Source organism: Suillus subaureus (assembly GCF_016647635.1).
Source record: "Suillus subaureus strain MN1 chromosome Unknown BJ212scaffold_10, whole genome shotgun sequence".
NCBI classification, from domain to species: Eukaryota; Fungi; Basidiomycota; class Agaricomycetes; order Boletales; family Suillaceae; genus Suillus; species Suillus subaureus.
The window spans coordinates 571,599-597,332 of record NW_024538566.1 but is presented as its reverse complement, the minus strand read 5'-3'; the positions used below and the strand labels follow the sequence as shown (position 1 = coordinate 597,332).

The 25,734-nt window shown below is 43.6% G+C and overlaps 6 protein-coding genes across 6 annotated transcripts; 3 read left to right on the top strand and 3 right to left on the bottom strand.

The window, feature by feature from the left end:
- The first annotated feature begins 1,785 nt into the window (after nt 1-1,785).
- On the top strand, nt 1,786-3,421 carry BJ212DRAFT_1344417 (VIT family-domain-containing protein). Its single transcript, XM_041335262.1, has 5 exons — nt 1,786-2,009; nt 2,075-2,391; nt 2,465-2,638; nt 2,679-2,899; nt 2,988-3,421. The coding sequence occupies exons 2-5, from the start codon at nt 2,168-2,170 to the stop codon at nt 3,275-3,277; spliced, it is 909 nt and encodes a 302-aa protein (XP_041194837.1). The 5' UTR covers nt 1,786-2,009; nt 2,075-2,167; the 3' UTR covers nt 3,278-3,421.
- Nucleotides 3,422-4,227: 806 nt separating this feature from the next.
- Nucleotides 4,228-5,335, bottom strand: BJ212DRAFT_1268563 (VIT family-domain-containing protein; the record flags this gene model as incomplete). Its single annotated transcript, XM_041330737.1, has 3 exons — nt 4,228-4,535; nt 4,605-5,038; nt 5,112-5,335. The coding sequence occupies 3 exons, from the start codon at nt 5,333-5,335 to the stop codon at nt 4,228-4,230; spliced, it is 966 nt and encodes a 321-aa protein (XP_041194836.1).
- A 5,129-nt stretch (nt 5,336-10,464) lies between these two features.
- BJ212DRAFT_1298409 (uncharacterized protein) lies at nt 10,465-10,881 on the bottom strand (the record flags this gene model as incomplete). The annotated part of the gene is made up of 1 exon (XM_041332695.1): nt 10,465-10,881. One exon carries the CDS (start codon nt 10,879-10,881, stop codon nt 10,465-10,467), a length of 417 nt encoding a protein of 138 aa, XP_041194835.1.
- A 9,133-nt stretch (nt 10,882-20,014) lies between these two features.
- BJ212DRAFT_1199298 (uncharacterized protein) lies at nt 20,015-20,212 on the bottom strand (the record flags this gene model as incomplete). The annotated part of the gene is made up of 1 exon (XM_041329044.1): nt 20,015-20,212. A coding segment is annotated over one exon (198 nt), but the record flags the coding sequence as incomplete, so codon positions are not given.
- A 1,922-nt stretch (nt 20,213-22,134) lies between these two features.
- On the top strand, nt 22,135-22,566 carry BJ212DRAFT_1479262 (uncharacterized protein; the record flags this gene model as incomplete). The annotated part of the gene is made up of 1 exon (XM_041339846.1): nt 22,135-22,566. One exon carries the CDS (start codon nt 22,135-22,137, stop codon nt 22,564-22,566), a length of 432 nt encoding a protein of 143 aa, XP_041194833.1.
- A 653-nt stretch (nt 22,567-23,219) lies between these two features.
- On the top strand, nt 23,220-25,270 carry BJ212DRAFT_1495539 (uncharacterized protein; the record flags this gene model as incomplete). Its single annotated transcript, XM_041341533.1, has 8 exons — nt 23,220-23,516; nt 23,607-23,708; nt 23,774-23,892; nt 23,943-24,252; nt 24,310-24,410; nt 24,459-24,621; nt 24,672-24,835; nt 24,932-25,270. Exons 1-8 carry the CDS (start codon nt 23,420-23,422, stop codon nt 25,268-25,270), a joined length of 1,395 nt encoding a protein of 464 aa, XP_041194832.1. The 5' UTR covers nt 23,220-23,419.
- Between the last annotated feature and the right edge of the window lie 464 nt (nt 25,271-25,734).

Here is a 25,734-nt window from a genome sequence, read left to right as displayed (position 1 = left end):
TGCACATGACAACTGTATTATGTGAGTGCTGATTAAAATGGCGTAAATGAGGCTAATAATACTGATCTTGGTCTCAAAATAAGGTACAGAAACTGAAGTCCGAAGGTGCTTGTAGCCTAATACACCTTCAAATCTCCGCACCAGTCATGTTAGTTGCAAAAGAACAGCACCGAGTGGCCAGGTCGTTAAAGATTCTCAGGCCTTCTCATAGATATACAGATCACGTACAGTCATCAGTCATTTCTATGATTCTATTGCCCACACTGTCACTCACTGAGTCCGCTCAAAAAAAATTGGCATGCCGCAGAGGTTCTGTCTCCCAGGTTCTCAACGTTGTTCGATCGGAAGGTTGAGTATCACAAGACACTTAATAAACAACAAAGACTCACGTCGAACAGAAAGTCGTGTAAATTTTGAGATCCCGGCGGTGACAATGGCATGGGGGGATAGGCGTATGAAGGTCACGTCCATTGAAGCAGTTTGATGGTTTTTGGGTATAAACACATGATAACCATTTAAACGTTTTCGTGATAGGGATGCAATTAGCTTCTTCCTGCGTCCATACAACAATTTCAAATATGTGTGCACACAAGCACAGTCTCTTTGAAAGGGTCATATGTACACACTTTCCGTACGCTCTCCGTAATATTGATGCGTAGAACCGTATCACCATTTGCGCTGAGCCTGATCTGGGAGAGCTGGTAATGACTTTCGTACCACCACTAACATCTATCTGCAACTCCGCGGTCACATCAGCGTCGTTAGGTTTGAAAGATAAGGTCCTGGCGATCTGACAGGGACAGTCCCGGAACACCCCTTTCTCGACTCGCCAAGACATCACATACCGGCGGATCGGCGAGAAATTCGTCATTACTGAATTTTATAGTCGAGAGTAGCGCCATTGCCGTCGTGGCTGATTGACAACGTCCAATGTAGAGTAACAAATTGGACAGGGGTATCGAATCGTAGCGGCACTGGCCCAGTCCCCCGACTCTAAGAAATAATGTTGGATTGACATCAAACAGTATATCAATATACATCAAAATCATTCACCTCTGGCAGCGCATTCTGTTTTCGTTCTAGACGGGCTGATTTGAACTTGACAGAATGCAAGATAATTTCCTGTGATAGACGTTCGGTAACAGGCACACCAAACTCATGAGCAAGAATCTAACATCACCCAAAACACTCGCTCCAGCATGGAATAAACATCGGATTGCTGAATACGGTTCGTTGTATGTTTGTCGATGAAAGAACCTGTCGTAGAGCGTGCGATTGCGTGGCGTAAATCGAATACACGTCTGAACGTCCGAGTCGGTGCGGTTCAGCTTCTCTGAACGGTGAGCAACATCATCAACAGATGTCGAAATCCACGGTGAAGACATAGTTTTAAAGGCTTCCGTAGTCGCTGAATCGCCAGCAAGATGTGTTCTTGTGCAAGTAGGTAGGACAGGTGCTATCAAGAGATTCTTGAAGAGGACATGCTTGCGACTTGAAGGAAGCTTTGTGTTGAAAAGTGAACATGATTAAATTGACATTACGTTCCTTATTTCACGCATCTGATCTTTTAGTTCCAACTCACAGTACAACACCACGCAGAGCAGGGATAAAGTAAACTGTCGCTGTAGAGACAACAGTAACGACAAACTATGGATGGCTATTGCGCATTCATTGTGCATCAAAATGTTTAATTGTCTTAGTTTTCAACAGTGCAATTCCCACGCATCCGGGTGTCCGACCAAACCCTCTTCCCACTAACGTGGGAGTTGATCTTCCCACTGACGTGAGATATGTCGTAGCAGCACTGCAACTGTTGAGATCAGAGACCAACTGCCGCGGAGGAGGTTTCAAGGAAAGTTAACGCGATTCTAGCGAGCTCTATTTCAATTTTGCATCTTGGATGTATGATCGCCGATGCAATGCGCTTCTGCCATACTGGTGTGTCAAATAGCCATGATTTGATTGGCTAATGTCACCCGGGGAACGTTCATTCTATGATGACTTCAGCCGTAATACAGCCTTTGTCCAGTGCGACTTCAGCATTTTTTCTAATGTCCAATCATTGGTTCCTCAGGCCTCGTACCCGTCATGATATCATATATAAGCTCCCTCACTCCCATAAATTCTTTACTGTCTTCGCTGGCTACCCGTTCACCCAACTCACAAGATGTCTAACAGCACTACCACATCCGCGGTTGTCCTACCGAACAGAGATGCCATGTCTGGCAGCAACAAATCGCAACCAGTGTGGTCACTGGAATCCAACGGAACCTTGACTCCACCACTCAATGAAAAATGTGATAGAGTTGGCCGCCAAGACGGTATATGTTGCAAGGAACTCAAGGACGAAGACGATAGAACTCTGATAGATCCTGATGTTATCCGCGACATGTGAGTCTTCCCCATACCAGCTTGCGACCTTCTGTCTGCGCTTTCCTCGCAAGTCATTGACATACTTCTATAGCATTATTGGCTTGTCAGATGGCCTGACCGTTCCATTCGCGCTGACAGCTGGTCTGTCCGGCTTGGGGACATCAAGATTAGTCGTTGTCGGCGGCCTTGCAGAACTCATTGCCGGCGCCATATCGATGGGAATAGGTGGCTTCCTTGCATCCCAGGCTGAGCGGGACCATTATCTGTTCTTGCGACGTCCACACCTACTCACGGGTGACGCGGAGTTGCATCGGGGAAATGGAGAGAGAGGTATACGCTGTTTTGGGTCCCGTCGGTGTCGATGAATCAGCCTCTCAGGCTGTCGCGAGTTGCCTGCGGAAAGCAGAGGATGAGTCTGGGCTCGACGGAAGTACACCAGCACCTGCCGATGAGGAGAAACCATCGCGGGGGATGAAAAGTGAACATGGGCTAACGCCTTTCCTACTGAAATTTGGAGAGGGATTAGGTATGTATATTTTGTCATCATTCTTGCGTTTGACGTGGTTCTGATTGTCGCTGCCTTTTACTTACTCAGAGGAAATCCCAACTCGCAGACTATACATCTCTCGCGTTTACCATCGGGATGGGATACCTGTGTGGGGGTATCATCCCCCTTCTCCCATATTTCTTCATTTCCAAAGCAATCGATGCACTGAAGATTTCTTGCATAATTACTGGGATAGTTCTTCTGATATTTGGTACGGTCAAAGCTCGAATCACGGGGGCAGCGAGGAATTTCTGGGGATATATTTGGGGAGCAGTGAGTACGATGGCTGTTGGCGGGTTCGCTGCCGCTGCAGCATACGGGTTGGTGGTCGCAGTGGAATCATCGTCTATATCGTAGCGACGCTTGGTCGCGCCAGTCTTCGACTCCGCTGTTCCAGATGATTATTTAGATGATTCAAATGTGTATCAACTTCGACATGGTAGACTATGTACCCTAGCTAGCAAAACGTGATGTTTCAGGTGCTGAATACAAAAAGATTTTCCACCACTGGCAATACACAGCTTTGAACGCCTATCATTGATCGCACTTATATGAATTCCAAGCCTGACCACCGTGCTCTACTTCCAAGGCTTCTACTTCTCAGAATCTTCCTAATAAGGTAGGTGCTTCTATTGCCCTTCGTACACTCTGAGAGTCACGGATGTCCAAAAATTCTATTGACATTCAGTTATAACTAGAAGGTACGACCATCGGAACTTCTCGCAGCAACACGCACGACTATTAGCTCATACTCTCCATTACAGTTATGTTTATATTGTGCACTAGTCATGTATAGTAATGCTTGTATCAGACCCAGACCGTAAATGTTTCAATGCACTGAATTTATGTAATCCATTCCACAGTGAAACCGACCATTTCAGAGATGCCAATATTTGGCCTTCCGCATCAGTTTACGACTGTTTGGGGAAGTGGGTCAGAAGTTCGGGCGACCAGCAAGACAATCACTTACCCATTATGAAACTTCCTCAACCTTTACTGTGGCAGGCAATATTAATGTTGTAGTCCACATCATGGTTGTGTTCAGCTCGGTATTTCAAAATCTACATGGACGCAATCATTGTATTTACCAGTTACTAGTAAAGTTCGATCAACTACTGCGATCAATGATCCGGGCGTTCAAGTTGTGTTTTGCGGGCGGTGAAAAAAATGTTTTTGCATTCAGCACCTGAAACATCACGTTTTGCTAGCTAGGGTACATAGTCTACCATGTCGAAGTTGATACATTTTGAATCATCTAAATAATCATCTGGAACAGCGGAATCGGGGACTGGCGCGACCAAGCGTCGCTACGATATAGACGATGATTCCACTGCGACCACCAACCCGTATGCTGCAGCGGCAGCGAACCCGCCAACAGCCATCGTACTCACTGCTCCCCAAATATATCCCCAGAAATTCCTCGCTGCCCCCGTGATTCGAGCTTTGACCGTACCAAATATCAGAAGAACTATCCCAGTAATTATGCAAGAAATCTTCAGTGCATCGATTGCTTTGGAAATGAAGAAATATGGGAGAAGGGGGATGATACCCCCACACAGGTATCCCATCCCGATGGTAAACGCAGAGATGTATAGTCGGCGAGTCGGAATTTCCTCTGAGCAAGTAAAAGACAGTGACAATCAGAACCACGTCAAACGCAATAATAATGACAAGATACACATACCCAATCCCTCTCCAAATTTCAGTAGGAAAGGTGTTAACCCATGTTCGCTTTTCATCCCCCGCGATGGTTTCTCCTCATCGGCAGGTGCGGGTGTACTTCCGTCGAACCCAGACTCATCCTCTGCTTTCCGCAGGCAATTTGCGACAGCCTGGGAGGCCGGTTCATCGACACCGACGGGACCCAAAACAGCGTATACCTCTCTCTCCATTTCCCCGATGCAACTCCGCATCACCCGTGAGTAAGTGTGGCGTCGCAAGAACAGATAATGGTCCCGCTCAGCCTGGGATGCAAGGAAGCCACCTATTCCCATCGATATGGCGCCGGCAATGAGTTCTGCAAGGCCGCCGACAACGACTAATCTTGATGTCCCCAAGCCGGACAGACCAGCTGTCAGCGCGAATGGAACGGTCAGGCCATCTGACAAGCCAATAATGCTATAGAAGTATGTCAATGACTTGCGAGGAAAGCGCAGACAGAAGGTCGCGAGCTGGTATGGGGAAGACTCACATGTCGCGGATAACATCAGGATCTATCAGAGTTCTATCGTCTTCGTCCTTGAGTTCCTTGCAACATATACCATCTTGACGGCTGACTCTATCGCATTTTTCATTGAGTGGTGGAGTTAAGGATCCGTTGGATTCCAGTGACCACACTGGTTGCGATTTGTTGCTGCCAGACATGGCATCTCTGTTCGGTAGGGCAACAGCGGTTGTGGTAGTGGTGTTAGACATCTGGTGGGTTGAGGTTATGGCTAGTTAATGGGTGAATGGGTGACCAACGAAGGCAGTAAAGAATTCATGGGAGTGAGGGAGCTTATATATGATATCATGATGGGCACGAGAAATTAATGATTCAACACGAGAGAAATGCTGAAATGGCACTGGACAATGGCTGCGCTGCGGCATCATCAGGAAACGTTCCCCGTTTGTTGCGGGTAACGCTAGCCAATCAGATCGTGGCTATTTGACACTCGCCTACCTACCGGCATGGCAGGAGCACACTCGACGGTGATTATCATTCCATGATGCAAAATAGAGTTCGATTTTGCATGAATCCCCTCCGCAACAGTCGTGTCTCAACAGCTGCAATGCGTCGCGCGGAGTTCCTACGACATTCAAGTGCATTGATAAATCCCAAACTGAAGAGTTCGCTGAAAACACACCATTTTAATCGGCGTTGCAGTTGCTCCGCGCATGATGAGGTCTGAAAATTTCTTATTCTCCTGACTGAGTTGAAAACGTCGCGCCAATCTACAGTGCCAGGACACAGGATAATAGATCCTGATGTCTTCCGCGCCTACAAGCCGGGGTGTTCGGGAGTTAGACTAAATCATTTAATTATGTGGTCACTGGTGACATGCCAACCAATCCGCGTCCAGCCATTTGTTGGCGGAGATGATCATCGTATAGGACAAATGGGGGTGGCAAAAATGCACCTACGCCAGCCATAAGCTTCCACGAGGTCGTGGCGGGTGGTTTGAATGGCTTTATGCATAATGAGGAGTAAACTGTAAAGAAGATTTGATTTATCCCAGTTACAATCGCGGAATAATCGAGTGGCCGATCCCAGTTAGTCAAATGCTGCCCTGTAACCAGACTTAAAACTAGTCGGCGGTGCGTAGACCCTCATCCTTATGGTGGATGTTTGGTGACAATGAGTCGATTTCTCGGGTGTTTTTCAATGTCCGCTGTATTTATCGTTGTATTTACCAAAGCATAGTTACATACAGATGTCACGGATCACACTACTTTTCCTTCCAGTGCAATCCAGTCCACTGCAGTGTAGTGTCATAATGATTCATTAAATACATCATAGAAAGGCCATACATAAGTATGGGGAGTTGCTAGTGCTTCTAAGCTGCTTTCCTAGTTGTTGCAGTCTGAGCAATCTGATGCCTCCAAGGCCAAATGATCCAAGATAGGTACAGGTGGAGAATAGAGATGTGTACTAAGTGCGGCTTGAAAGAGCTAGAAGCAAGCAACATGTTAATGTTGGCTCATGTGCTTCAATATTCAATGTTTTGATTTGTATATTTTTGATTTCCACCCTACTCATTTAGATTAAGATGCCAGCAGTAGCATATGGACATCTCAGATCTTTTCAAGAGACTGATGTGAGTTGACATAGTCATTCATGCACATTACAATAAACCGATGAGTCATAGTATACTTGTTCTTACTAACATTCACTCATCATTTGCACTAGTGTGTATTTTTGTAATGCAAGTTGGACATGAATGAGAAAGTGCAGTTATGGTAGTGAGTAAACAGGTATACCATTAGTAGTATGGTACACAGACTCAGTAACATACAATTAGCAGTAGATACTATAAAGACAGAGTAGTGAAAGATGAACATCTCAGTTCAATAGCTGAGATATGAGAATCTTGTTAGTTTTGATATCTTTACCATACTAACAGAACATTAGAGTCTGTTCAGCCACAAAATTTAGGCCAACTTAACTTGAGAAATTTGCTTCTAGATTTGCTTTGTCATCTAAGCTCTGTGTGACATTAGTGTGACAACCGATAATCAAGAGATAATGAACAGTCAACATGCCAGCAACTCGAACTCAGACTAGATCTTCAAGGTCCAGGGTTAATACCTGCTCAAAATTCAGTGGTGTCCTCTCCCTGCCTTCATATACATCCATGGTGAAAAAAAGCAACAGATGAGAAGAAGTGGGGTGAATCAGTGGGCCAGGAAGGTGAAAGATGTAACTGGTCAAGTGCTGACGAGTTACATCTCCTTGACTATGTCACCACCCATAAAGCAAAAGGGGGTGATGGACTCAATTTTGACAAGACATTTTGGACGCAGGCTGCTACTGATGTAGCACACACCACCACAATTGGTGTGGTGAAAACAGCTGAGGTGTGTCAACAGAAATGGTCTAGGGTATTTTTTTTGGCACTCCCTCTGTTCTCCTATCTTACTAAAACAATTCAAGATGTGTGCCACCTATTCAGTTGTCAACTGGATCATGAACTTTTCTGGAATTTCATGAAGCCATGAGCTTGGTGCCAACATCACACCTGAGTCTGAGTCTGTTTGGGCGGATCTCATTAGAGTAAGTTCTATCTACTGTTTTTACTAGTCCCATTAACTTTTTCATCATCCAGGAAATCCCCCTTGCAAAGAGCTTCAAAAACAAGGGGTGGTTACCATATGAGAAGATGAATGACATCCTGCTGTCAAAGGCGCATGGCAGTCACACATATGTATCACCTCCTGCTTCAACATGGCCCCAACTCAGAGGTGGGTGTGAGTGTGACTAGCCATGCATTCAGCTTCCAAGAAGTTGACATGCAGGAGCAGTCCCAAGTGCTGGAGAGTCTTGAGAGTGGCACTGGTGAAACCTCTGACAAGGACAGCAACACCTTGATGATGCCAGCCCCCTCCTTCTTTGATCCTGCCAGCCAACCTACCTTTGTTCCCTCAACACTGGGGGCATCTTCCACCATGCTAATTTTGGTGGGCAAGTGGAAGGGGAAGTGCAAAGATGACCATGACAATAATGACAACTCACAAGTGCTCATTCACCCCCCCAATTCCTCCAAGTCCATCATCAGTCCATTGGCATCAGGTTGGTCCATCAAATCTGTGTGCATCAGCATGCCTGAGGCCATCTAGCAAGTGGGCTCTGAGATACAGGGTCTCTCCAAGGGTCTCACCATGTCCTTTGATCATGCCACAACTGCCTTGGAAGAGTGCACAGTGCACAGTATCTCACACTCCATGGATCCCATCCCTCTGCACAAGCAGAAAGCTATCCTTCAGGTGCAGGAGGAGGAGGGTCTAGAGGACCATGAGGTGATCGCAATCATTGAGCACTTTCGCACTGATGTTTCTATTGCTGATTCCTATCTTGCAATCAAGAGGGACAATGTCTGCAAACTTTTTTTAATGAAGTATAGTACTTAGTTTGTCCACTCTTCACAATCTTTGTTTTCACACTGCTTTCATAGAATCAAATTCAACTTGTTTGCAATATACAATATTTGTGTGATCATTACATTCAAAGGTAAATGAATAGTACTACTCCAGGTCATCTACAACAACAGACTTGCCTCTCTCCTGTTGAACCCTGTTGTAGTCTGCCCACATTTGGTGTGTGATAGCATCGCAACAGTCATGGGCATGAGTACAAGCCTCGTTGGAGGGAGGACCATCAGTGAGTGTGCTGGTGTGATGCTCAGGCCCTGCATATCTATCATCATCATCATTTTTGACTCAGTGATAATCCATCATGTCATCCATGTCATGGACCTGGATGACATTATGCACTAGGCACACTGCAGGGGGGATATGAACTTGGATGCTCATGGGATAGAAGAGGGGGAGGGGAAGAATTTGGAAGTGGTTCTTGAGCATGCTGAAAATGTGCTCAATAACATTCTGGAGCATGGTGTGACATAGATCGAATAGTTCCCTATGATTACAAGGCCTACAATTTGATGTCAGTATGAAAATGAGGCAATTGAAATGAAACTTACTTGAGACAGCCCCTGCCCCATTCAGCTAGGTGATAGCACACATTGTGATATGGTACAAGTAACTTGTCACAGGCTCCAAATCCCACATTGGCAAGATAGTATTTTCCAGTGGGAATATTGAAGTCCTTGATCCAAGCATGGTAGTACACACAAGCATCAGCCACTGATCCCTCCCAACTGCTCAAGACATAGAGAAACAACATGTTGAATGTACAAGTGGCAAGGCAGTTCTGAGTTAACATGCCCTTGTGATTGCATGCAGCATTATGCTCTTTGCCATTGGGGTGACAAGGGATGTGAGTCCCATCAATGGCACCAATGGCATCAGTGAAGTAGGGATAGTATTTGGAGTTTTGGGGTATCTTGAGAGGGACTGGATCATCTGTGTGAGGTAGCTGAACATATGATTGATAGATGGGGGGGATGCAAATGCATTGAGTATGTGTTTGAAATACCTTGAAAAATTCAGCATTTCAAAGACTCAAGACTGGAATTAGCATACTTTGATATTGTTTCATTGGAGTGCTGAAACTGTTTGCCAAGGTGACGAGTAGATAGCCCTGTCACAATAGCATACAGAAAAATAGCAAGCTGCTCCTTGAGTGTCACAAACTTTGAATCATGGCACCCAGAATCATGGAGTAGAGATAAAAGTACATAAAATACATGATGATGCACACTGAGTTCACAGCATATACGATCCGGGTGTCCTGTAAGTAGCTCATTGACCCATCCTAAGCCTGTGAGAATAGATGTATGGTAAGGTTCCTTGTCATAGTGTGACTGCATATGAAGTGAAATGGCCTTTGAGGCACCTGATGAAACTACCACAGCTGCTTGAGAGGCACTAAGTAATGCCTTGAAGATCCACTTCTCCATCTCATCTATACTGCTGCCAACTGTGGTACTTCCATCAAAATCTTTGATGGTAGTCATCTCTTCATCGGCTGGTTCACCAGCTGGGTCAGGTGGGTTGATGGCATTGATTTCATGGGCAGGGTTGTTGGGATTCATCCTGTCAACAGCTATGAGTACAATATCCTTATCAATGATAAGCACAGTACTGAGTGTGACATCTACCCATCCTTACAAATCATGACAAAGCAAATCTAGAGGCAATTTTCTCAAGTTAAGTTGGCCTAAATTTTGTGGCCAAACAGACTCTTAGGCTCTCCGCTAGTTACCTACATATATACCTGGATCATAGTGTCATCACTGGATGTGTCAGCTGCTAAATTTTTCTTGGCCATGTTTTTATTCTCATTACATGAGTGTTGAAACTCAAAGTTGCTTGGAAGAGCAGTGGTGACCCAAGGTTGTGAGGGCTCAACTTCCTTTGAAAACCCTGTCTCATGCTCAGTGTGATCAAAATTGTGACAGTAAATTACTTACTAGGATGTGCAGCTTCCCATCTGACCTCCTGGTCTTCAACATCAACTCTTCTTTCTCTTCCTCCTCCTTTTCATCATTATCAGCATGACCTCCATTATTATCATTGTTGTTGTCAGCAGATGCCTCTGAACTTTTGGATCTAGTATCCCCCACTCCCAAATGTACATCTCCAGCTGACAATATAGCAGGGTCCATTACTTCACTGTGCACTTTATGACCTCCAGTTCCCTCAGGGATATCATCCTTTCCAAAATAATGAAAATTTTCCTTGCCTCCAAGTCCAGAATCATAAGAAACATGAGGAAGTTCATTGATGTTCTTGTCATCTGTTGAGTCCATGTTATGACCTTCACTGGGTGCAATGGAGTTGATGATATCTTCTAACCACATGTTGGATGATCCAGACTGAGGTTGGCTCTTATGATGAGCAATGGAAGTATGATCTTTAAAGACTTTACTGCATGAGGGGCAGCTTGAATGAGACATAAGTCCAAGTTGGTAAGAGACAGATGTTGGATCAGTGACATGGGCTGATATCAGCATTTCCTGAAACTACACTCTCAATATATGATGACCATCAATCTGCATGTATTATCAACAAGGGTGTCAGGTCTAGCAGATGACATGGAACCAGAGATGTGGGGGACAGACCTTTACAAACTTCTTGAAGTTATTAGTTACTTGGTAAAGTCAAATATTCATTTCTCATTTTCTTGAAGGTGCCTAAAATTTCACCAGTCAATACTGAATCAAACCAATTCTGAAGCAAAACTTGTTATGGACCTTGCACAAGCCAAGCATGAAGTATTTCAGGCACAGAAGGCACTTGCAGATTGTTTAGTACAGAGAAGTGAAGTATTGGCCGGTTTGCTCAGATTTTGAGTAGATGTCATGGAGAAGATGTGTTACACTTGGCATTCTAAGAACAACTAGATGGAAACAAATGATCTAAAGCATGAACCTATTCATGAGTCATGTGAGTTAAGCAGTATATTGCAGGCCCTGGTCTGCATAGGTCAAGTTAAAGAATACAAGCATAAAAGATAGGGTTTAAATAGAGGGATTAAAGCGAAGCTTTAATAAATGAATTGGAGATGAAAAGTAAATAGTGAATCAGAAAAGAGAATAGAAATTGTATGATGGAATGTGATAGAATGTCTAAGAATGTTTAATAAATGAATCAGAGATGAAAAGTGTTATGAACTTGGATGGAGTGTCATTCCAATAAAGGAATCAAGGATCAAGGTTGATCAAGGACTGAGCCTTATCAAGTAATGCCTCCCTCAGGAGTGATCGTCTAGACTCCCGCAGGATCTAGAGTTCAAGTATGAAAGAGAACTGAGTAGATTCAAGTTAGAGAAAATACAAGCAGTAACTAAGGTTTATATACGTAAGAGAATCATGCACAGACCAAGCTGGGCAAAGGGTAACGACTACTAAGAAAGGAAGGTTCATGGGAAAACAAAGTATGAGTCAGAGATAAAGGAGACCATGAGGAAACAGCACAGTGAAAAGGAAGCATTAGAAGTACAGCCATAAGGCATCCGCAGTGATGATGGGAAAAAGAGTGGGGCACTGTGTTAAGGTCACGTGCTCAAGGGGGTCGGATCACAAGGGCTTGGCCTCAGCTCATATGCTGTGCCCCTTTCCCGAGTATGTGCCCTTAATTTCCGGGGGCTAGAACAGTTGTCTGGAGTTTCCAGGTTTTGACTAGGGCGGATAACAGACGTCTGGATCTGAAACATGAGATAAATCTGATGGATGTCCAGATGTTACCTGGGCAAGCGGATAAGACTAATCTGGATGAAGTCTGGACTAGAAACTAACAGAGGATGGACTACCCTGAGGTAGAGTCAGAAATGTAGTCTAGGATGCAATCCTAAGACTTGGAATATGACAAGAGACTTATCTTGAGTCCAGAGGACACAGGAATGAGCAGGAACTAAGATGATATTCGAACTGGAGTATTTCCAAGAGTTACAGGAGGTTTATATACTGTAGGTATCATATAGGAATCAGTCAGCAAACATAAAAGCTATGTACGAAGCATATGCAGAGTCTATTAGTAAGTAGGACGGATCACAAATAATGAACACCGGAAATGAACTGTATGTAACGGATCAATAATCAAAAGGAAAACATGGTTAACTGGAGTCCGGAGACTGGGGCAGTCTAAATGGAGTTGGGCGCTGATATAGGGTTTGGATTCCAGAAGGGAGATAAAGATAGATCAGATCATTTGAGATCTGGATCTCAGATCCGGATATCCGGAGAAGCAGATTTAGAGTTAAGAGTCCAGAATGGCATATGACACACTGTAACAAAAAGTAAATAGCAAATCAGAAAAGAGAATAGAAATTGTATGATGGAATGTGATAGAACATCTAAGAATGATTAGTAATGTGAATAAGTGAAGAGATGAAGAGAAAAAAGAGGAACTGTAACATTACCCCCATTTTAAGGGTAGTAGGCACCAACTACTATCAAAGAAGATGATGCGATCATTTGTAAGTAAGGAAAGAATTGGAAGTGTTACCTAGTTCTGCTTCCTTCATCCATTCATTCTCAGAACTCAGGAATCCTTTCCATTTAACATAATATTGGCATCTAGAAGAAGAGCCTCAGTGTCCAACAATGGCTTCTATTTTGTATTCTTCTTTGTCATTAATAAGATCAGGGATGGGCATGATATGATTAGGACCATGGGTATCATTCCCTTTATAAGGAGAGAGAAGAGTGGCATGGAAGATGGGATGAATGCACCATTGCACAGGTAGAGCAAGTCAATAGGTTATGGGGGATAATACATCTGTGATAATGAATGGTCCTTTGTGTTTAGGAGTGAGTTTTCAATTAGGATATCCAAGATGTAAATTTTTGGCTTTGAGCCAGACTTTGTCACCTTTAGAGAATGGTATGAATTTAGACATAATTTGTTGATGTGTAGTGTTTTGTGTGAGTTCATGAGTGGCTAGCGCTTCATCACATTGTGCAAACACAACAATGGCTAGACACTTGTTAATGTGCCTAACCAAAAATATTGTTGTAGGTTGATGCTCTGCCTAGCTGCTACACTTGCAAGCAAGAATGTTCAACCCTAAAGGGAATTGCTACTGAGAATGGCCAATGATACTAAAGACCCAAAAGTGTGCAGAGCACAGGAACAAGTGCACAGGTATGTAAAGCGCGGGTATGTAGAGCACAGGAATGCGGAAGTGCAGTCAATGAGCAGTCAATGAGCAGTTGATGCAGAAGTGCGAGATGCTAGGGTAAGGGGTAGGGAAGTCTTAAGGAATGGTGTGGGTAGCAAGTGAGGGCAAGGGTATTGATTGCATGGGTAAGGAAAGTCAAGGTAAGGTGTCCAGGTATAATGTAACCAATAGGGGCTAAAAGTGCACACTAATGGTGACTGCTCCTAAGTAAAACCTAAGGGAAGGAAATACTGTAGAAGGGAAGTAAATATGAAGTAGTCACCCTAGGCACTTTATACTAGCTAAACCCTCTTGGAAACAGAAGGGACAGGACAGACAGGCAGTAGGAATATGTAAAGACATGTAATAAGGCTGCAACACTTGTTACAATACATGAGGCAAGGCAAAATACGTACCAATGAGGTAGGATGGACAATGGACTGACATGGGACATCTGTAAGGTAGTCTGAAGGTGCAGGAAATTGACCGCAGCGCGGGAGTGAATGTGCAGGTCTGCAGAGTGCAGGAATACGTGTCTGGAGCAGGTTGAGTGCGGGAAAAGCAGTCAATGGTTTTGTAGCTTTCCATCACCTATATCAAAAGATGGCCATTGCAAGCCTAGCGGGAATATGATCGTCACATCATTCAGTTTCTCTGTCACTCTGGGGATGGAAAGTGGTAGAAAGGGAGTTCTTGTATCTGAGGAGTTTTCTGAGTTCAATTTGGAATCTGGAAGCAAACTGAGGTCTGTGGTCAGAGATAATCTTATCATATAGTCTGTATCTGGAGAAGACTTTAGAAAAGAAAATGTTCACAATGCCTTCAGCATCTATGGTCTTGAGACAAGGGGTGAAGACTACCCCCTTTGAAAGTCCATGGTCAACCATGACCATGATGTTGTCAAAGCTATCAGAGAGGGGAAGATCAGTAATAAGATCAACTGAGCAATGAGCAAAGGGTTGGTTGGAAATGGGAGTGGGAATGGGGAATAGGGGCAGAGTAGACAGGTGTGTGTTTACTTTATTCTGTTGGCAGATGCAACAGCCATCTATGAAATTCTTGACAAAGGTGGCTAGTCCTGGCCACCAGTAGTCATGAGAAAGGAGTTCCTGGGTTTTGTAGTGTCCAGGGTGTCCAGCAGTAGGAGAGTCATCATGTAGGGAGGTGAGTTCTCATCAGAGATCTCCAGGGGGTACATAAGTGAGTCCTTTATAAATAAGAATTCCATCACTCAATTTCCAATTGGAAAGAGCAGAGTGGAGGGGAGGGGGAATTGAAGAGTCTGTAAGTGCTTGAAGTGCTGTGTGAACTACAGGATCTATGGCAGAGGAGATACATAGTCTGTCAGTGAACAACATATCCACGATGTTAAGAAATAAAGAGTCTGGTAAAAGTTGAATACTAGTATTGTCCTTTTTGACATCTACATCTGGAAGGTGATCCATTCTATGAGAAAGGAGGTCAGGTATAATAAGTTCTTTTCTGGGTACATGTTGAATTTGGAGTTTGAATTGAGAAAGAAAGGTTTGCCATCTAGCTTGATGGCAGTTGAGGTCTTGTATGTCTCTGAAATATTGAAGGTTTTTGTGGTCAGTTTGTACAAGGATGGGAAAAGGGGATCCTAGAAGATAATGTCTCCAGGCTTTCAAAGCTTGGATGATAGCAAGTAGTTCTCAGTCATAGATCTGATAATTATGTTCAGTGGAATTAAACAATTGAGAGAGAAAGGAGCAAGGAAGCCAACCTCTGTTGTCATTCTTTTGAAGAAGTACTGCACCAGTGGCATGTAGGGAGGTGTCAGTGGTGATAGCAAAAGGAGTGTTCTTGTCAGGGATTTGAAGGATAGGGGATCAGGTAAAGATACATTTCAGCTTATTGAAAGCTTCCTCACATTCAGGGGTCCAAGAGAATTCTTTGTCTTTCTTGGTTAAATCAATTAAGGGTTTAGCAATTGAAGAATAGTCAGCAATAAACCATCAGTAAAAGTTAGCAAATCTGAGGAATGATCGGACTTCCTTCACTTTCATGGGAGTCATCCATTTGGATATACCTTTTAATTTGGCAGGGTCCATGGCAATAGAACCTGGTTTGATGATCATGCCAAGATATTTGATTTTGGTTACATTGAAGGTGCATTTTTTGGGTTTGAGGTGAAGGAGATTGTCACAGAGTCATTGAAGTACTTTGTGAGTTCAGATATGATGGGTTTTGTCATCTCTAGAAAAGATGAGTATGTTGTCCATGTAAATAATAATCCATCCTTCTTGGATCATGTCTCTGAACAGGTCATTCATCATAGACTGGAAGGTGGCAGGTGAATTATGCATTCCAAAGAACATGACCATGGGTTTAAAAAGTCCTCTAGAAGTAGCAAAGGCTGCCTTCCATTGATCAGATTTTCTCATATGTATGTTGTTATATCCCCATCTGATGTCCATCTTGGTAAATATCTTGGCATCCTTAAGCTTATCTATAAGATCTGAGATTAGCAGTAAAGGATAGTTGTTTTTAACTGTGTGTTTGCTCAGGTAGCAATAATCTTGGCAGGATCAGGGGGAACCATCTTTCTTCCCGATGAAGATGGTTGGGGGGATTCAGAAGGAACAATTGTTCCTTTGGCAAGATGTTTGTTGATAAAGTCATTCATGGCCTTCTCTTTTTTCATATTAAGTGGGTAAATTTTGCATTTCCATGGTTCAAAGGTTTCCTTGAGATCAATCTTGTGGTCATACTTGCATTCTGGAGGAAGGGTACCATTAGCTACATTACCAAATACATCCTTATATTGTCGGAACTCTTTGGGTATGAGTTCTTTGAAGGTTTTCTTGGGTTTGGCAGCGTCTTGGGTGAGTGTCTGGGAAATATTGTCAGTTTTTTGAATAAAGGTGTGAAAATCATTGTTGTTGTTAATAGGATCTAGAAGGTGTGGGAGAGTTTTGTTAGCGGGGTCCCATTCTTCTTCTAGTTCTTCTAGAGCATTGTAAAAGACATCTTCTTTGTCTTTGATTTCTTCAATGGTTGCTTTTTTCAGGGTATGCTCCCTTAGGCAGACTTCTTGGTTAGTCCAATCAATATCTGGGTTTTCTTTCTTTAGCCAAGTCATTCCTAGGATAGCATCTTCTCCTCCTAGAGAGGTTACAAAGAAATGCTTCCTCATAGGGATATCTTTGATAAGAAAAGAGAGTTCACAGTACCATGCAATTCTTCCAGCTTTGTTTAATGTGCTGTCTACATTTCACACAGGTATCAGGTTTTCTAGTTTGTGTGTGTGAATGTTTTCTTTGAGTATGAATTTCTCATTGATCAACTTGCCTTCTGTGCCACAATCAATTAGAGTGGCAGCTACAGTAGTTTTTGAGGACTTATTCAATCTGATGGTTAAAGGCAAACAAATAGAATTAGTATCACCAACAGATTGTACTACTAGTCTGATTCTGGGAGTGTCTGACACCAGTGCAGTCTTCCCTAGGCAAAATCCTCTTCATTGCTACTCTCATCCTTCTTAACCAGTTTCTTACTGGGTTTCTTCATCTGGCATGCTTTAAATGCTTTCCATTCTTGGAATTCTTTGTAATCATCATCAGATGACTTGTTGATTACCTGTCTGGTGTTGGTCATAACCATGGGATGGTTAGGGCAATCTATGGCTAAGCCCTTCTTACCACATTTGAAGCAGAGGCTGCCTTTGTGCCTACACTCTCATTCTTGGGAAGTAAGATAAGTTTTCCTTATCTTCTTCTCACTGTTTTCTTCATCTAGTTCTACTTTATTTATATCCATGGCATATGGATCACACACCTTGGTATAGGAGGGAGGTACTGTTAAGGTCCTTTGGACCTTGACATCTAAGGCTTTCTCTAGCCAGGATTTGATGGTAGTGGGGGTCATGTCAAAGGTGTAGATAGTGGAGGTAATCTCATGCTTCAAGCCATTTCTGAAGAACATGATCTTGGTGTTCTCTTTGTTGATGCCAGTATTAGCAAGGATGGTATGGAATAGGGAGGCATATGCAGCTATACTGCCTGTCTGCCTAAGAGTAGAAATGTGACAAATCATGGTCTATTCTACATTCTTAGGGAAGAAGGTCACTTTGAACTGTTTAGTGAAGTCAGCCTATGTTCCATAAGTCTTAGCTGCTACTGCAGCTTTCAATTGACCTTTGGCCCACTTGGTGGCTTTGCCTTTGGTCATGAGGCTAAGTGCAAAGATGACTTTCTTCTTGTCATTATCATATACTTCATCATTCATGTCAAGGTACACCTCAACTTGGAGGGTCCATCTCTGAGCAAGATGGGTATTGCCATTGAAAGGGGAGGGAGTCTTGCTGATTTCTTTAGGCATGGTGATGGTGGCTGATCATTTGTATGTTTGGGTGAAGAAGTTCCAAACTTTATTCTTCAGGGCTTGGTTGGTGTAGTACACTGCCCACTGTTCTAGAAAGTATCTGTCACCTTTAGCATCTAGGCAGAAAAACTTGTTCTTCTCTTCATCCCAGGTAAAACCAGGAGGAGTCAGTGTAATGGTTGAAATGATGTCTGTTTCTGGGTGTGAGTTTGAGGGAGCCACATGGTAAAGGAGTAACTTGACCTTTTGTTATGCTTGGCATTCTAAGAATGACTAGACAGAAACAAATGATCTAAAGTGTGAACCTATTCATGAGTCATGCGAGTTAAGCAGTATATTGCAGGCCTTGGTCTGCATAGGTCAAGTTAAAGAATACAAGCATAAAAGATAGGGTTTAAATAGAGGGATTAAAGTGGAGCTTTAATAAATGAATTGGAGATGAAAAGTAAATAGTGAATCAGAAAAGAGAATAGAAATTGTATGATGGAATGTGATAGAACATCTAAGAATGATTAATAATGTGAATAAGTGAAGAGATGAAGAGAAAAGAGAGGAACTGTAACAAGATGCTAGATGATGCAGACATGGGCCTGGGGTGCATGAGACTTGCCTTCAAACAGAATTGCTGGTCCCATTGTCCTTTATCTGTAATATAACATGAAGGTGACCATCAGTGTGCCAGTAAGTTTATGACCTATGAGAGAAAATGATTATCCTTATTGAGTACAGATAATTTATCATCTGCTATTATAGAGGCCCCAAATGGCTGTGTTCTCACTATCCAGCTTGACTGATTGTTTGTCATGAATGGTCAAGAGTTGCTTCAAATTTGCATAAATGTTATTATGATAGTATTTGCCTCATGTACATACTACTAGTATTAGTATTATGCTCTGTCCCTTCCAGTTTCACACAATGTTTTATGTTTATGTTGTTATTGTTGGAATCCAAAGGATCCAAGATAGGTATGAGGGGGAGATGATAAGAATGCTGGTCTGAGTGCAAGTCAGATGTAGCCAATGGGCAGTGTCATGCTGGTGTCAAACTGTGCCCTGGAATATATGTCAATGTTTTCATTTATTTTCATTCCTTATATACTTACTATAAAGTAACCCACACCAGCAGTCAAACATCTTGAACAGAAACTGAGATGTGAGTAGTATATTCATGTATGTCAGCTTTAGCTAACAAAAACTGTAGTGTACCTTGTCTTTCTAGGTACAGTGCATGTCAATAAGAGTTCTTGAACAGAAACTGAGATTGTACCTTGTCTTTCTAGCACTCCTGCTCCCTACCTTTATCTCATAATATGAGAGTTATCTCAGTCTTTGAATTGAATTTTGCATTATCTAAAGTCCATCAGTAGTCTGAAACAAAATATTGAGTTTACATTTCAATGGTATTTTATAATATACATTTGAAGCACTACTACTAGTATGATTTGCACTCAGACTCTAAACCTCAACTGTCAAATGCAAAATCCCATGAGCCATGTAGAACTGTGAGTGATTGTAATGAATGTATATCTTGTGACACTATTTGCTGTGACTCTTGGCAGAACTATGAAATCTGTGATCAGCTGTTGTGGGAACACAAGTCTTTAGACTCCAAACCATCAGCATGGTGTGTGAGAGTCTTATCCTAGTGCCACAATACCAACTACATATTATTTCAAATCCCACACCTTAATTCAAACACCACAACTTCAGATTCTACACACCTAGCTGACTAGCATAAGTTGTTGTGGCATCAAGTTTGCCACTATTTGCTACCACTGAAAAATCCATTCAAATGTTTGATGAGCCATCAGGTACACCAGGCAGATGGTAAGCTCAGTAGCATGACATGACTGCATATGTCCCATTTGGTCCTAAGCTAACTACTCCCTGTAACCCCATCAGATGTCTGCTCATCATTTCAATGTCCCAAGCCTTGTAAATATGAAGCAGATCATCCAAGAGAAGTTTGGCTTGTCTCCCTGCACCTGGCATCTTTTGATGATGGTTTTCCCTGCTATTAAGTAGGGCTAAAACAAGGTTCCAAAGGTTCAGAGCAATATCTTGCATCTTCACAGCAAACTGACTCATAAATGTTATTTCCAATTGCTCTACAGTTGCAGAGGCAGCCTTGAAATGGAGGCCATGTTGCTCAAGGGATAGTTCAGCAACCTCTTTGCACAGTTCTCTATGTAATGTTCCTGCTGCCTAGGCAAAAACCAATGGTCATGAGTTCTTTTCATTATATAGCTGTGCACAAATCCAAGCTGTGTTCATTGTTAATGACTCTTGGCCATTGGCATGAACAGTATGTCTGCTGTCCAAGACTCCAGTAATGAATCCTGCTGCTGACAGACTGTTTTGCTGCAGGCACTGCAGGACATTCATCAGTTGCACCTCAAGGCTCATTCTGGTGCAGTGCACAATATAGTGGTACTGTATTCATTTTCAACATCTTGCCTCATGTTTTACATGAGGTTTCATACAGTTCTGCTCCCATTTTCACTTGTTCTCCTTGACAGCAATGTGTATTATATAATATGAATATAATAATTACCTGGTTTATCACACATGTGTTTATGTTGCTAAGCTGCCTGGTGTACCTGATGGCTTGTCAAACATTTGAATGGATTTTTCAGTGGTAGCAAATAGTGGCAAACTTGACACCACAACAACTTATGCCAGTTGGCTAGGTATGTAGAGTCCAAAGTTGTGGTGTTTGAATTAAGGTGTGGGATTTGAAATAATATGTAGTTGGTATTGTGGCACTAGGATGAGACTCTCACACACCACATCAATGGTTTGGAGTCTGACAAGTCTTGTGCTTTCTGTGGGAAAAGTTGTAGTTTGCTGATGTGCAGTGATTCTGGTCATGCTGCCAAAGGCTGCACAGCTATGGTCACTCTAGCCATGTCTTAGGGTTACATTGGTCTTCAGGTCTTTCCATCACCAGCTTTTGTTATTATTGGCATGCTCCATACTGTATTTTATGTTGCAATGCATCAAAAAGCATACACCAGTGCTGATGTACATCATTTTCACAGCTGCAGAAAGCACAGATACCAACAACTATCTACACAATATGAAGTGCCATAGCCACAGTATATCTGCATGGCAGTGCATGGAAATGGCCATGTCTGATTTTCACTGGGGATGATGAGTGACCAGCAGAATGGCCCTAAGTGCCTTTTCTGTGCTGGCTAAAAAAACAACATCATGTGACTGGTTAAAAAGTGGCTAGTTAATAGTGGGAATCAAAGTAGTTTTCTAAACTCGCTAAAGCGCTTGGTAAAGAACCAGCTAAGTGTTCTAGCACAGCCAACAACAATGAAGTCAGCCAGCATCTAGTATCAGAGCTCGAATACCAATGCCTGCTGTCCACCAATGTGTCCACTGTTCTGCAAGGCTTCAAGCAGACACTCAAAGTTGCCCAAAGGTGATAGAGTTACCCCCCCATCCATCCACATCCCATGGAAGAGGGAAGGCTTGAGGACATTGGTCCAATCCTGCTCATAATCAGGCTCCTAGGACTGCTGGACTGAAGATAATCATCCATTGGACCAAACCTTCAGATCTCCACCACACAGACACTCTGGTGCAGCATCTTTCCACTAATTCTGCAGATGCCTGCATACTATTCTATGAGGGGGAAAAAACTGCTGCTTCTAACAACAATGAGCATCCTTCTGGAAAGGACAAAGGGGAAATCCATTGGTTCTTGGCAAAACTGATCTTTGAGAAGGACTCAGATTATTTGGCAGCATATGCTGAGGACCCAAAGAAATTTGATGTCACGGTGGGCAACCATATCATATCATAAGTGGTTTCTACCACTCAGATGACTGTAGCTACTAATTTAATTCTTCAAAGTCTTAAGAAGTCATTCAAGGAGCAACTCAACAAATTCAACAAGACTGGTGCTGGCATCACCCCCCTTGATGAAAACACAGCAGCTAATCTACACAGTAAGTGTTTGTTTTCACCGTTGTTTCTTATTTTATTTTAAGAACAAGTACTGCTCGAGTTTCCGTGGTATGACCAACTCCACCCTATCCTTTTTTCTAACCTGATGTGTGGCGCCAAAATCTTTACCTCCCAGCTGGGAGTCAACCATGCCAGGGACTTCTACACACTTATTCATCCATGTGGGGGGCTGGTCCCTCCACAAACACAGAGCCTCCTGGCCCTCGACTCCTTCAACCAGACCCTCACCTCCTTCAACTAACCCCTCACCTCCTTCAACCAACCCCTCAGCTCCCCCAAACCCTCAGCCCCCTCTCCAAGACTCTTGGCTCCCTCCACCAAACCAACTTGACACTGGTGCTCAGTGCAGTCCCCCAGCTTACCTTCCCCCTTCACATCACCCCCCTCCTCATTTCACCAGTGCCAGGGGTAGTCCAGTTGATGACCTGGATGGTGACCTCTATGATGACCCTTACACTGATGACAATGGCCCTCTCTCTGCTCCCCACCACTGGTTGCTTGACCCATTCTGTTGTCATCAGCCCTCATCCCACTCCCCCAAGCACATGTGCCACTATTAATGAGTCCCCCCTCCCCTCTCCCCACAGCACATGTTTTTTTGTTCACTCGTGTGCTTGTCTGATGGGTCTGGTTCCCAGTACTTATTCATTGTTCCCTTCCTTGCGTAGTACATATAGCCTGCTGGAATTCTGTTGTTTGGGCAGGTGGAGACTGACAGACTAGTTACTATATTCCTACATCCCTTATCATGCATGCTACTCACATTATCACTCATAAATGCACAAGTATGGTTTCGAAGTCCAATCTGTGCCAGCCATCTATGGCTGAGTTTGTTCTCAAACTTTACTGATAGTTTACTGAGTCTTACCAAGTCTTAGCGATGTTTTAGCGAGTTTAGAAATCAACTCTGAGTCCCATTAATAACTCCTTCAGGCCCACCTGGCTAAGAGCTTGTTGATATTTGCCTAAATAATTTTATCCTGAGCCCTACTGAAAATACAAACATGGTATAAGTACAGGTCCTGTATGATGTATTACCACAGGGAACAATATATTATTGCAGTAGTGGCACCACTATGATAGATTCTCATACTTATGTATCAGTATTCTTGCCATGAGTGTTATGTTTGATACATAAGCCTTGAGCTTCTCCTGGAGTCACGCCGTGAAGACCCCGAAATGCAATCTACGGCAGTCACGGCTAAACGGGTTGCCCACGATCTTCACCGTCCTGCTCGCCGTTGACTATAAGTTGCTCAGTGTTCAGCTCGGGAATTGTTGTGAAGAATCAGTGGATGCTGTCCGAATCTGCAATCTTCGCTTTCAAAAATCTAGGTCTTCAAAGCTGCAAAAAAATCTGATCTAGTGCAATTCCTACCCGCTTCGTGTTTCACCCGCACGGCAATTAGAACCATGCTTGTACAGGCATCCGGATCAAAGGTCAACATGCTTGCTGAAGATGACTTCGGAATTGTCTATCTTATAGAGAATGCTCAGCAGTTTTGGTCAGGTGCGTTGTATCACATGTTTCAAATGTCTCTTGAGGACACGGAAGAAGGCTCGAACTTACAATTGAGGGCTGTCAATCTGTGTTTTCTAGAGCTTGATGATGTCCTTCGAGTTCCCAGCGACGGATCTGCCACGTTATCCATGTTAGACACCGCACTCAGGAGGTTTGTGTCCCTCTGTGCTTCTTATCACGGTCAGCTTCGCCACGATTGTATAACCTCTTCTGCATGCGTTAAAACGCTTTATGTCTGTTTCCAGAACAGTTCCTTCAAAGTCCAATGCAACTGGAACATGCATGCAGTCTTCTACTTGACTCCGAGTTGTTTGTGTTTCACTCTGAACGGATGTGCGAGTTGGCCATCGAAGATGTTGAGTCTGTGCGCAGAACCCTCACATTCACTCGTCCAGTGCTGAAGCTGGCTTACAGAAAACAGATCCACACTCGCAACTCATTCTATACAGCGTACTATTGTTTCACGGCCGCCGTCAATCGAACTTCATTCGATCCCATAAGCATTGGCAACCACTAATACCGCTTCTCATGGATCACGCTTTGGTGGAAATAAACCTAGATACGGAGGACGTCTATCTTGGGGCACCCTCCATATCGAGTGGTTCTGGTTCACGCTCCAGCATGGTGGTTGGTCACATACCCATAGAGGCAAAGTTAAGGAGTCTGGGTGTGAGGCTACTTTATGAAGTATGCCGGGTCCAGAAACTGTCTTTACATGATTTGAGTATGTGGTCCTATTGCTTCGACGACAATATGTTTTTTGACCAATAACTCTACACAGGCGTTTTCAACGATCAGTTTCTCGACAATTTGTTTGAGCTTGTAGAGCAGACCCGATTTATGCCCGACGAAACTCTGAATTACTCCGTAATCAAATTGATTGTGAGAGCGCCGAATTCCTATAAAGGTTGTACCTAATTTCGTTGTCAGGTTGCATTGAATGAGCAGTTTATGGTAGCCTGTTTAAGCAATAATCAACAACCTGGAGCCAAGGAGCCAGAATTGCAAAATCGAGTGCTCGCCGTCCTGATATCTCGTCTCGGATCTAGCAAGACTTTTGGTGAAAACATGATATTCATGCTCAATCGTGCTTGTGAGTAACTGAAAGCATCGTCGAGTCACTGACTGATGTTTGTTTGATAGCACGATCTGCTGAAGACCTATGTATGCAACTTCTGGTCCTCAAGCTTCTTTATATTCTTTTCACCAACAAAGCAACGTCGGAATATTTTTATACAAACGATCTATGTGTCCTTGTGGATGTCTTCCTACGCGAACTGGTTGACCTTGATGAGGAGAGTGAATCTGTGAGTATCGCAGCATTGCACACGGAAGCGGCCTGAATGTGCTCTTCACAGCTTCGGCATACCTATCTTCGTGTTATGCATCCGCTGCTCACAAAGACGCAAATGCGGAATGTGCCATATAAACGTCCGCAAATTGTTCTTGCCCTCGAATCTCTTATCCAAAATGGAAATATCCGAGACATCAACCCCACAACAAAACGTTTAGTTGAACGATGTCTCGGAGGAGAGTGGTGTGTGCAGCTGCGAAGGACACCACACGATAAAGATGTGCTCAAGCGTCAGGGGGATTTTCGACACAGCAGCCCAAGTCACGACATCATTGCGTCCACGAGTCAAGATACTGTGTCCTCTCGAGCAGCAACTTCGCCAGACGTGGAGCATGATTCTGCTTCCAAGGCGCTGAGCTCGAAGCAGAAGATTATAAAGCACTTGTAGAAGTGTTGAAATCATACACAATCCTGCATCTCCGCGATTACCCTCTCCACAATCGGTAAAAACCACATACATACGTTCTAGCACAGACAGCGCAACGAGCTTAGCAGCTACAACCACTACTGCACCTCGACGACGAGAGAAAGCTAGTTCTGTTGACGATGTCACTAGTGCTGCCGCACTCCATCCAGAGAAGAGCGTTCTCGTGCAAGAACACAGGCCGCCTTCGTCTAGTTCTTTGAACCTTCCTTCGGTCACATCTGTCAATCAAAAGGTTCGAAGGCCGGCACCTGCTCCGCCCAAGAGAAGAAAACCTCCTCCGGTGCCTGTCGGAACAACCAATAGCGGCGCCACAATCACAGCCATCGCAACCTCTGCTTCCTACTCCAGCCCTTGGTCAGTTAGGAAAGAGCAACAAACTGGCGTGCCGCCAACTGTAGCTTAGAAACCATCAGTATCAGTGCTCG